Source organism: Equus caballus, chromosome 4, assembly GCF_041296265.1.
Source record: "Equus caballus isolate H_3958 breed thoroughbred chromosome 4, TB-T2T, whole genome shotgun sequence".
In the NCBI taxonomy this organism is placed as follows: domain Eukaryota; kingdom Metazoa; phylum Chordata; class Mammalia; order Perissodactyla; family Equidae; genus Equus; species Equus caballus.
The window spans coordinates 77,867,748-77,880,468 of record NC_091687.1 but is presented as its reverse complement, the minus strand read 5'-3'; the positions used below and the strand labels follow the sequence as shown (position 1 = coordinate 77,880,468).

The window sequence follows — 12,721 nt, the reverse complement described above, 5'->3', positions numbered from 1 at the left end:
GCCCTGATTGTCAACTTAGCCAAGGCCAAAAGTAAACTGTTTCTGAAATATGCTTTTTAAAAAAATCCAAGTTAAGACATGGCAAAATTCAAGGCATCACCCCCTGAATGTGTCATGTATCCAAGGAAAATACTTATATCCATCATACCAAGTTATTGGGGGCTCAAATTAGATGACATATAATAAAGTATTGGGTAAACTGCTAAAAAAAATCTTTCCTATCGATCGTAACTTTTGTCTGAAGTAATTCATGAATGGCAAATGCCTTAGAAAAAAGATCCCACCTAAAGGAATCTGTAGTGGTTGACAAGTGGAAGACCACCCCCACCCCACAAACACACTACAAAAATGTACACACACTGCGTACATGCTCACTACACACACACACACACACACACACTGACACATACGCATCTATTTTGGGGAAAAATATTAAAGCCGACTGTTGAACTGTTAAACATTTTTATTGTGCAGACTTGTCACCTTTACAGGACATGCAGGATAAAAAAGTGTAAAATATATCAGTAAGCATATAAAATTTTAGCAGTCTCCTGGACCAGCGCTTCATTTGCGCGAGGGACTAAGCATCTATGTAGAACAGACATGTCTTGGGATACACAGTTTACAGATTGAATCACAAAGCATTTCCCTAAGTGATTTTCCTCATATAAAGATAAAAATATCTTTACACTTAAAAAGTACGCAGTATAGTACATTTTCAGTTATGTACACAGTTTAAAAGTAAAACTATGTCCATGCCAGTGTCTGTTTTAAATGCAAAAAATCAAAGTAGGGAACAGGTTGATAACTGAAGTGTCAGGAAAACTGGAAGAGGCAGGAAAAAAAAAATCAAGCAGAGTTCCAATAGGTGTATGAAAATAAAAATAAAAGCATAACTGAAGGTTAAAAATAAAATCCCCAAGGGCAGAATCTTAATTTGAACAAGAATAAAAAGCTTTTGGATGTACCAGGCAGCTTTCTGTATGACTCAGGTTTACAGGTAAAAATTCCTCAGTTTGAGTTCAAAAGAATTTGAACTTATTCCAGCAAAATTACCTCAATCTTTTATGACTGCCTCCTCCCCATCTTCTCTGTGAGCAAAGTGATGCTTGTATTAGACCCAAGCTCCTGGCAGGGGGAGGGGCTGTGTGTCACAGCATAACAGACGGTTGCAAGTGCTTTACTTTGAAGGGGTCACATTTGCAACAACTCTGATAGACTCATACAATGGCCTCCATTTTATGAGCCCTTCCCCAGAGGCCCACTGATCAGCTGAAAGGGGAACACAATGTTCAGCCACTAAACCACCCGGGTGATGGATTAGTTTGGAGTCAGGAAAGCGTGATTATTCTTGAAAATCAACGAAGCTGAATAGACATGCTGACCTCGTGCAGCTCGTGAGTGGCAGGGAAAGTTGGCTTCCACTCCTGCCAGCTCAGAGAGGGCTCAACCCCGTTCGTCCACCTTAATTTGTTTCATGGGGCTGATGTGAACCATACTCAACATGGACAAAGATGCTGTGTGATCGAGTGCAGACGTGGACTTCATCTGACTCTGGATCGCAGAGTCAGAAACCAGCATAGAGAACTAGTTAATGAATTTTCTAATTTTGGTCTTCAGGGAGGCTGTTGACCTAATGAAAGTTGACAGTTAAGTTGGACCCTATTTGAAAACGAAAATGTGAAGAACAGGAAGGCACTTGGGTCTCATTATCTATATAACAAATATGTAGGCACAGAAAGTATCACAGGTTAAAATTTCAAGAAGGGTAAGGCATTAGTCGGACCATGTGAATGCAGGTTATGTTTTCTAACATGAGAAAGACCATTGGAGCCCATTGAATTATTAAAGTGAATAGCAGCAGTCCACTAACGCTTCAGATGGTGGGGAAAGAGTTTGCTTAAAACCTGCCCACATACCTGTACAGTTAATGGCCATGGCCTGGAATTCTTCCCTTACCATAAAATGATCAACGTTTTAGAATAGGCAGTTGAGGTTGTTGGTTCTTTTCTTTCCTCCTCAGTTCTCCATATTTCTCTCAAATTATCTTTCAACAATAGGTTCACATCTCTGCCAATAACACAAGGATCCACATGCAAATAAAAATGTGCGAAAAAAATTTTGAATGGGTTTAAAAAATTCAGACCATCAAAAAAAAAATAGATGAAATAACTCAGAAGAGACAAATAACAGTTATGAAGACTGAGAGAGTGATTTCTTTGTTCTGAACCAAGAAAATTCATTCATATATTGTTGCTGTACTAGCAACTTGAAACTTGAAATTGGCACCAAGAAAATTAAAAGGAAAAAAATAGAATCAGGTATACTTCTATCCTCGAAATGTCATTTATATTTCTTTCTGCAGGTTGATGCGGACATTGCTGAATATTTTGCCAATAGCCTCAAAGAGTGGGTCACAGAAGGTGTGGACGTAGATGGAATAGACACGGCTGATGCACTGAATCTCAATCAGGAAACTCTTAATGCACGGTACAACTGCCCAGATGTGCAGGAAAGAGAGAATGGCAAAGTAAATGCCCCAGATGAGCGCCATTGGGATGCCAAAGAGGGCAGACAGCAAGCGGTAAAACCAGTACTTTGTCACAGTGAAGGTGGTGAAGCTGGCCTTCCAGATGCCGTCGAAACTGTGTGTTCCTTCTGGTTCTGCAATCACATCTTCAAAATCAATCTAAAGGGAGGAAGTGACAGAACATGAGCTTAAAATAGAAAAAAAGAGAAAAAAAATCTCATTACAGAGTACCTATACATATATATTAGCTTTTACGTACAGGTTCTGTGTGTGATGCTGGAAGGCAGAATCAGCATCACTTGGAACTTGTTGGAAATGCAGATGTTTGGGCCCCACCCGGACCTTACTGCGTCTCTGGGGGTGGAATCCTGGAGAGCTTTTAATATGTTCTCCATGCGTTTCTTTACCATGTGAAAGGTTGAGAACCACCGCTTTACGGGAAACCGAAAGGACATGATAAAATTCCTGCCTTCAAGTAAAACCCAGCAACACGGATAAATACTTATCAAATATTTATTAATTGAAGGCACTCAGTAAAATGTAAATGACACAACCTAAGTTAATTGCATTTCAAGACAACTACACACACGATGTTAAAGAGTAGTTAGTTCATAATTGATTATTGACTCTTCAAACACTCAGTTGGTAGAATTTCTTCAGGAAATTAGATCACTGTGAGCTGTGAGGACTCAAAAAGCCTTCATGAGGGTTGTGGGACTTAGCAGGGCTTGGAAAATGAGGTACGATTTGGAGAGGAAAGAAGAAGGGACCTTGGGAATGGTGTGTGCAAGGCCCCAGGAAGAAGGAAGGATGATATGGTGAGCGTCACAGGCAGATAGACCTGTATGGCCACAGCTGGAAAGACAGGTTGAGGCCAGACTCGATTTCATTTTACAAACAGTGGGGGTCTATTGAAGATGTCAGAGTCAGGGCATGCAGCCACTATCAATGCGGTCACTTAGCAAGATGAATTTGACAGCAGTGCGCAGGCTGGGGAAAAGGGAAAAGAGACTCAAGGCAGAAAGACTGAATCCCAAGTTTGAGACGGTAGGGCCAAACCTGGAATAGAGTCCATGAAAAAAAAGAAAAGAATGAATTCCAGAGACATTAAAGGAAGAATCTACAGGACTCGATTAGTTCAAAGATAGGGAGAGAGAAAAACCTAAGATGAGCTTTGAGCTTTGAGATTCTGATTTAATTGCTAGGGAGAACAGAGATGACATTAACAGCAAGAAGAAAATTATAAAGGAAGGCAGTTAAAAAATGTTAATGGAGAGTTTCACTTTTGAATTAAACAAATAGAGTAAACTTTTGACTAAGGACAGGTGCAGATAGCAGTGGTGCAGACCTAATGAATCCTGTGGCAGTCCCTTTGTGGTGGCCGCTAGGAAGTAATCACATGATCTGCAGTCAGGTAGCACTTAAGAGTCATCAAGTGCTTCTACGTGTATCATCTCCATGTGATCTGGGCTTTCAGACCAGTCTAGGAAGGTAAGTTGTTATTTTACAAAAGAAGATACAGAGATTCAGAGAGGCGAAAGTGACTTGCTAGCATCAAGCACACAGCAATGATGGGATCAGAATGCAAACTTGGCCCCTTTCCCAATAGCATTCTTTCCCATGATACATGTTCACCTAAACAATGAATTCTCAGTAGCTTTTATCCCTCTGGAAGGATTTTTATAGACTACTTTGAAGCATACGATTAATAAAAATTACCAACAGAAGAGTAGGACAAAGCCAACTCAACTGCTTGGTAGTGGCAGCTATATGAAGAGATCTAATATAGTTTGAAATCCAAACAAGTTGACAACTGTCAGCAGCCATCCAGCCAAGCTCAGGATTAAGGAATGAGGACTTTGGTGGCTGACTCCTTGAAGGCTCTCAGTGCCAAGGAGCCACCTTTGATTCAACACAATAAAACTTCTTTTGGAAAAAGTACATGATGCTTACCAATAGTCAATTTATTTTCTAGAACATTCTGTTTCTTGATCTATTGTCTAATGTCCTAATAATGTAATATGTAAAACGGTATGTCCACAATTATGTAAACGAAGTTAAATAGATTTATTGTGGTTCTAATTTTTTCTTTGTCCATCTAGATCTAGACTCAGAGAAAACATTTACTTGTGTGTTTTAAAAGGTTGCACAAAATATGTGGCAAGTTAGATCAATCCTTTAATGAAGCTTCTGTGCAGTTTACTTAATTGTCTACTACACGGCTTTGTTCTGACACTGCATTTTTCGAAAGCTATTGAAAATAAAGGCCTGCAGTTTTCCTTCATTTAACTGCAAGATATCCAAAGAACTTTATTTTCTAAAGATGACCTTGTTTTGTAAGAGGATTTGATGAAGTCAAAATTAATACACTAAAGCAGATGTTCTTAATATGGGGTCAAAGGATGGGCAATGGGCGCCATGAATGCCCTGAAATGGATACATACATTTTGAGTGTACAGTGGGAGAAGGCCCATCACTTTTATTAGAAAATAAAGCAAGTCTATTACCTAACAAGTGCCAGAAGCACTTTACTGGGGCAGGTTCCCACCTCTTTACAGAGCAGACTTTAAGCATGTCTGCCTTGACATTCTTTTCCAAGGGAAGGGATAGTAACTAACATTTGTTAACTGGCTATTATGATTGGACACTGTTCTCATTTAACTCACAGCAACTCTTAATGTATTATTTCCATCTTATGGAAAAAGGATGCATGGTTCAGACATGCTAATAAATTGTCCAGATAAATAAGAGATGGATTTTCGTTTCAAATCTGGTCTAAAAGATATTGACTCTTTCTTTAATACCACATTGCTTTAAAAACAATTCTTCAAATTTCTCCAAGGCAATTATAGTATTTCCTGATTAAAAGGCACATTAACAGAAAAGAGTTTGCTGACTTTAACCTTTTGAGTGATTGTAAGAACTCCCACAGCATGGTCTCTGAGGTCAGTGTTATAATGAAGTCATACACATCATATACCCAATTGGTCCTTAGCGAAGATCTGTGAACATATGAATGTGTGTAAGATTTCTTGATAATAACTTTATTTTTCTAAGCAGAAAGATAAATGCTTTTTTCAAGAAACATATTGGAAATTCTTAAGCTTTCTTTTAAGTTGCTTAGAAAATTTCAGGGTAGCTGCTTTTTCAATGTTTTCCAGAAACTGCCAGTGAGCATGATTTATCCTCAAATATCCAAGTGAATTTAGAGCAGGTCTCAAGGGGTGAACAGCAACATGACAAAAATAACATGTTATATAAATATATTCAGTTTGTTAGTTGCTGCTTTAGTCTTGAAAATTTAAGGTGGCTTCAAAGAATGCTAAAATTACAGCCTGTTAGATGTAGCTGAGAAAAAGAAAGCAAGGCAAGCTAAGGAAACACAATGGAGCCAGAAATAAAGCTTAGTCTCTCTCTACCTCCATTTCCACAACAGTAACAGTAATAGGTTTTTGTGAGGAATACATGAGATAATTCATGTAAACTGCTTAGCATGAAGATAGAGCATTGCAATATAGTAAATGCTCAGTAAATAATAGCATTAAAAACTTCCTTGCTCTGGGGAACTAAGCTTTTTAATATGCAATTGTAATAAGAGAAACTATCACTGCAAAGTACTTAGTGTCTGTAAATTCAAACCCCACCAGTGGCTCAAAAGAACTCCCATCTGTAATCATCTTTACCCCCACCCTCTGAGATGCATGCCATTATTCCCATTTCACAGATAAGGGTACCGTGGGAGGTTAAGAAATTACTCAAGGTCACACAAATGCTAGGTGGCAAAGCTGGAATTTGTCCGACTTCAAGTCTGACCTCTTTTTGCTTATGTATCCCCAGGACTACAAGCCCTTATAATAGTTTTCCCACTTAATCTTCACCCAGAAAGATATGCTTCCTAAAACATTCACATTTTGATTATTAAAGGAATTACTCTTGTTAACGTTTCCACTTTAAGCTAGGACATCTAGTAACTAGGATGTTTTGCATTTTTGGTACTGATTGTGTTTTCATGGTCCTGCACAGTATGTTCTCACAATCCTGGGCACTCAGCCAAGGACTCTCACTCTAATTGACAGATTAGGAAACTGAGGCACAGAATGATTAAAATGCGCCAGACATTCTCAAGGTCCCAAGTGAATCAGTGGAAAAGCTGAAATTAGAACTCTGACTCCTGATTCCCAGGCCTAGGTCCAGCCCTGCACTCCACACTATTTCCCTAGGAATTTACATCTCTCCCCCCACGTCCCTTCTCTGCCTACCCTATTCAGATCTCTGGGTCTCCTGTAATTCTCTTATTGCCTTCTTGGTAAGACATTGACTTAACTTGTATCTCTGTGTGAGGTTAGGAGAAATGTCCTTTTCACAACATGAACATGGACATTCCTGTACATCTATCTAGGGTGAAGGAAACTGGAGGGAATATTTTTAAAAATATCCTCACTGTACATTTTGACATGCATTCATAATACACTGAACCCAACAAAGTTCTGCTAGTAATCAGTCACTCCATTTAAAGGCAGTTCAAAATTCCACATCAATCAAAGCACAGTTGCTTCGGCAAATTAATAGATCTAAAGCAGAAGATCCTTAAAGAAATGGAGTCCCATTTGAGATGGAGAAATTGATGGCCAAAGCTGTCAGGAGGCTAGGTGACTGGATCAAGGATACCTTCCCACTTAATGGCAGACACAGGGTTGGAATTCAGGCTTAGGAATTCTCCTGGGCTCTTCCATTACTGTCTGCTGTCACCACATATCCTCAGTTAGTCTGGCTGCTACATGCCACAGCCAAAGCAAAGAGAGGTGGGCTTGCATCTGAACTTGAACATTGTTGAATGAACGATGGTACCTGTTTCTGACAATCCCAGTTCTGACAATCCCACTGTGCTCATCGATCACATGCATCATCGATTTGATTTATCCCTCACCAAAACTGCCACTCTGGAGTCCTATTTCCTCAGGGGTGCACTCCTCTTATCCCTCTGCGGGAGGGCAGGTCTTGTCCAGAGCAGAACTTTATCTACTCACTTAGATTTGGAGCAGAACAGGAACTAGAGATTTGCTTTTAAAAAACAAAAACAAAAGCCAAGACGTGCAGGTGCCATTTAGTTTCTTAGAATGGAATACCTCAGAGGAGGTTGAGCTGCTCCTCCAAGAACAGATTTTCTGTTCTGTAATCCAGGGAACAAGCTGCCCTTCTGGCAAGAATCATTATGCAGACCTCAAGATCAAAGGCATAAATATGCTTCAGTGATATTTCTGTGTCTTAATAGATGCTTTATAAGGAGTCAACAGTTTATATTACTGGATTTTTATAAATGACATGAAATACCTTTGTGCAACATTGACTTATGATGCTACAATTTTGGAAACATAAATTAACAAAAATCTAGCAGCAGACGTCAGGAAAAGCAATCTGTCTTGTGTTTTGATAATACTTGGCTAATGCAGTAAATTTTAGGAGGTTTCATCTTGTTAATTTATCTGATAGCAATATTTAAAAAAACATTTTATATGTACACAGGATTAAAAAACATGGGGTCACTTTTTGTCTTAAAATCTGGACATTTTATTTCTGAATAAGGAATTTTCAAGATGGAAACTTTAAGTATGTTTGGGATTTCATAAGCAATGATGCTTGCATATTCTGTTTTTATGGGAAAATATCTTTTTAGATGGTCAGTGAAAATTGTGATTGTATTGGATATATAGAACACATAAATAACAACACAGAAGATGTTTACAGAAGACATGTGTTGTCTGCCCAACATCCACAGTCCCACTTCTCTGCCGACAGAATATTTCTTTGGGCAATAGCAATTTCAACCCTTTGATTTCAGAGATAAGTCATGGCTGGTTTAGACTTGCCATGGTAATGTTAGTCTCTTTGGTGAGTGATTAGTTTAGGGTAGACATTCTGGCCAATGAGGTCTAAGTGGAAGTCTGCTGGGCAGGACTTCCAGGAAAGTTTTATCTTCCCTATGAAAAGAGACAGAGGCATACGGTGTGGCCCTTTGCCCTTTCATCCTACTTAGAATATGATGTATCGCTTTACCGTTGGGAAGTCACCTTGTGACCACGAGGTCACATGCATGATTAACAAGCCAAGATAATAGAAGATGCTGCTTTTGCCATTACCAAACTTCTGAAACAATGCCAACAGTGGTCCACCTCTAGACATCTCTTTATGTGACACATACATACCCTTATTTTTAAGCCACAGCTATTCATATTTTCAGTTACCTGTAGCAGAAAACATTCGTAAGTGGTACAGTAACTAATACTCTTTCTTCTTGGTTGGCATAGTAGGTGTACAGCTCCTCATTTAGAAACCTTCATTGAATTTATGACCTCAATGTATCTTTCCAACACTACTAGACTCTATTCCCAGAATATGCTGCCTAACATGTACAGAAAATGTTTGCTTTACATTAACATTTAATTTCAGCAAAACATAAATAGGATGATACATTAACTATGAAAGAAACAAATTAGTGTATTTTGTGATAGCATTCAAGATGACTCCCAATGATTCCCCTTCCCCCACTTCTTGGTATTCGTGTCCTTGTGTAATGCCCTCCCCTTGGGTGTGGGCTGGACTTAGTGATTTGCTTCTAAATAATAAAACATGGCAAAAGTGATGGGGGAGGGGGTATCATTTCCAAGATTAGATTACAAAAGACTATGGCATCATCTCCCCTCTTTTCTTGCTCTCTTGCTTGCTTGCTCTGTTGGGAGCCAGCTGCCATATTGTGAGTTGCCTTATGGAGAAGTCTATGTGGAAGGAACTGAGGGAGGACTCTGGCCAACAGCTATTGAGAAACTGAGGTCTCAGTTCAACGGCTTGGGAGGAACTGAATCCTGCTATTGGCTATGTGAGTGAGTTTAGAAATGGTCCTCTCATTTGGGCCTTGAGATTACTCTAGCCCTGACAACTGGATTGCAGCCTGTGAGAGGCCCTGAGCCAGAACCACTAAGCTAAGTCACACTTGGATTCTTGACACACTGTAAGATGATAAGTGTTTGCTGTTTTAAGGGACTAAATTTTGGGGTAATTTGTTATGCAGCCATAGGTAACTAATACAATTCCAGAAAAATCACCTTTATTTTGATTATCATTTCTTATTTTCTATTTTTTTTGCCCTTTTCTATTAGAAGATTAAATTTTCATGCTTATAGAAAAATCTATACAATGAATGTATGTAAATATCCTGGAATTTGGTCCTGAGGCAAAGTCCAGAAACATACGAGAAGAAAAAATAGCATTTCAACTTTCTACAAGTCACGTCAAACAGAATGTTAGAAAAGTTTTAGGCTGTTGATAGTGCTATCAGCTCACATACCTCAGGTGGCTTGGCTTTACACCCGGATATGCACCAAAGAACAAAAGCCAGCTCCATCTAGAAGACCGATTACCGAATCCGGACTCTTGAATATAGTGCTCCTGAATGCACTAGCACAGGGGTCCTCAACTCCCAGGGTTCTCAGCAGGGAAGTGGCAAAAGAATCAGTGAGGGGGAGGGGCTTGTCAAAATGTAGATGCTCAGGTCCCATTTCAGACTCAGACCAGACTCTCTGGGGTGGGGCCTAGGGAATCTGTATTTTTAACAAGATTTCTCTCCTTTTCTCATGCAAAAGACTGAACTAGCATATGCTGTGCCCATTTGGATTTAGCAACAGCTCTTTTTTGTCCATGCCACTCTTTCTCCTCCATGCCTCAGAGCCCTCGTTTGCCTCCTGTTCTTTCTGGGAGCTCCTCAAGTGCTGGATGGCATCTGGAAGTAGGTGGGTAATGAATGGAAATTCTCTCTGAAAATCTTTTCCTAATTTAAACCTATAAATATGTATTATTGAACAAGGATGAATGACTATTATTTGTTATGAAAAACACACAGACTGGCAATAGAAATCTTGATGTATTTTCATGATTCTAAACCCAGTATAAACAAATGTATGTTTTAAAGAGTCAAATATGCACTTCTAAAATCCTAACATATGTACCAAACTCAGTCATACGGTCAACTCCTTTCACTGTTCTCATGCATATTTCCAACTGTTGAGCAGCCTTTGAAGTCAATGGAATAAATGTGGTGTGTGAGTGTGTGGGTGTAAAGAGGGTTGAGAACCAGCACAATTAAGTGTTACCAGAACACAGGAACTTTGCTCTGATGCCCATGTGTTTTCTCAGGGACAAGGGCAAATACCCATGTGTTTACTGGGACAAACTGGCACTGTTAGGGGAAAAGGCTGCAGCGTTCTTGCAGCCCTGACTGAAAACAGGAGGCCTGGATTGTGTTGTTCATGCCTGCGATTGCTTGGATTCCTAGAGGATCCACAGACAGTCCTAGGAAAAATGTAAACCTGGGTTGGGAACGCTGACATGCTCTGGGGTGGCAGGTACTAGGCAACTTCCTCTTGCAGAAGAGCACAGCGTTGCTTCTTGGGGAGGAAAGGAGAGAGCTGCATGACTAATCAGGGCGTCAAGCTGGAAGAGGATAGAAAGGCGGGTATTTACTTACCTCTGTGAGCAAGAGAAAGGTTGTGTGCAGGGAGAGGAGTGCGAAGGGGACCTGTAGTCCCTGGCCTGGGCCTCCAGCTGGGACCTTCAAGTCTCTCCCTTTGGACTTATTGCTTCCCAGACATCACAGAAGCCTCAGAATAACAATATTTTATGTTTTTAGTGCCCTGTTTTACTCGTGTGCTTCTCTTCACAAACTTCTGAAATTCTAGGTTATCTTCATAATAAGAATGGAAAATAGTCTTTTATTTCCCCACTAAAGAAAGGTCACTTTAATAAAAGATTGGACTGAACCAGGATTTAGGGCAGGTCTGTGTCTGTTGCACAAATATCCTCCACAATACCTGGTAGTACTATGCACACATTAATTAGCAAATAAATATTTCTTCAATAAGTATAATATTTTAAAGGAGGTAAAATGTCCATTGAAGGGATGTCTGCATACATAACATTTCACTAACCGTCATTTTATCTCTTACGAATTCTTTACTTGGTATCTCAAGTGCACTTTTATCTATCTATTTAATTAACTTTTTTGGTATTCCAGTTTATTCAAAATGATGTTCTTTTTTTTTTTGAGGAAGACTAGCCCTGAGCTAACTACTGCCAGTCCTCCTCTTTTTGCTGAGAGACGCCTGGCCCTGAGCTAACATCGTGCCCATCTTTCTCTACTTTATACATGGGATGTCAAGAACAGCATGGTGTGCCAAGTGGTGCTATGTCCGCACCTGGGATTCGAACTGGTGAACCCCAGGCCTCCGAGAAGCGGAACGTGTGAACTTAACCGCTGTGCCACCGGGCCGGCCCCCAAAATGATGTTCTTATTCACCATAGCTCTATAATATCATGACCATTCTGATTAAAATGAAGTGGAGGGTTAGTCATCATTTAGGTTCCTTGGGCAGTATGGAAAACCTACCAAGGAGGGGGCGATGAAAACTCAGAAGTCTTCACTTTTAGGGAAAACTGATTTAGAAAATATTGATGAAGGCATGGTTTTGTGCCAATGAGCTGAATAACTGCAATTGTGCAGACCTGGCCCCAAAGCAGGGGGCACGCACAGGATGAGGGGCCTCGGGGAGGAAGCAGGAGTGGAAGCAGGAGCAGCAGCCAGCCCAGCCCTGCAGGGGATCAGCAGAGCACCCGCTGGGGGAGGGATAGGGTGAGGAGAGTGACTTTGTTCTTTGGTGCCTCGAGCCTTCACTTGTCCTCATGCTTTCTCACGTGTGTGCACACGCACGTATTGTGTATGTGTCTAGTGCAGAAAAGGTCGCCAACAAGCAATCTGTACTTTAGAATGAATTCAGGTGACTGTGTTTTCTTTTTTGGCCAGGGTGCAGTGGGGTGCACAGAGTAAGGCAGAGAATCATCACCAGTTGTCCCTCATGTGTCATTAATAGACTTCAGGCATCCGTGTGGCAGATATATTGAGGCAGGAAACTTTTACAGAGGCCTTGGAATAGCAGTAACTTATGCTATGGAGCACTACATGCCTCAGTGGGTCGACGTCAGATCCTGTGTGTGAGGACCCGCGAGGCAGGTATTATTTCTCCCATTTTACAGACTAGGAGACTGAGCCTCAGCGAGGTTGGAATCAGTGACTGGACCAAACCCAGGACTTAGGTCCCTCAGTTCATCCTTCAGTTCTCCCTGCATCACACCACTGTCTTTAAC

The 12,721-nt window shown here is 40.4% G+C and overlaps 1 protein-coding gene across 1 annotated transcript in view; it reads right to left on the bottom strand.

The window, feature by feature from the left end:
• Positions 1-448: 448 nt before the first annotated feature.
• The window catches only part of CAV1 (caveolin 1), a 33,747-nt gene continuing 21,474 nt past the window's right edge, over positions 449-12,721 (bottom strand). Inside the window, 1 exon segment of the mRNA NM_001114143.1 lies at positions 449-2,689. Within this exon segment, the coding sequence (NP_001107615.1) occupies positions 2,348-2,689 (342 nt within the window). The 3' untranslated portion in view covers positions 449-2,347.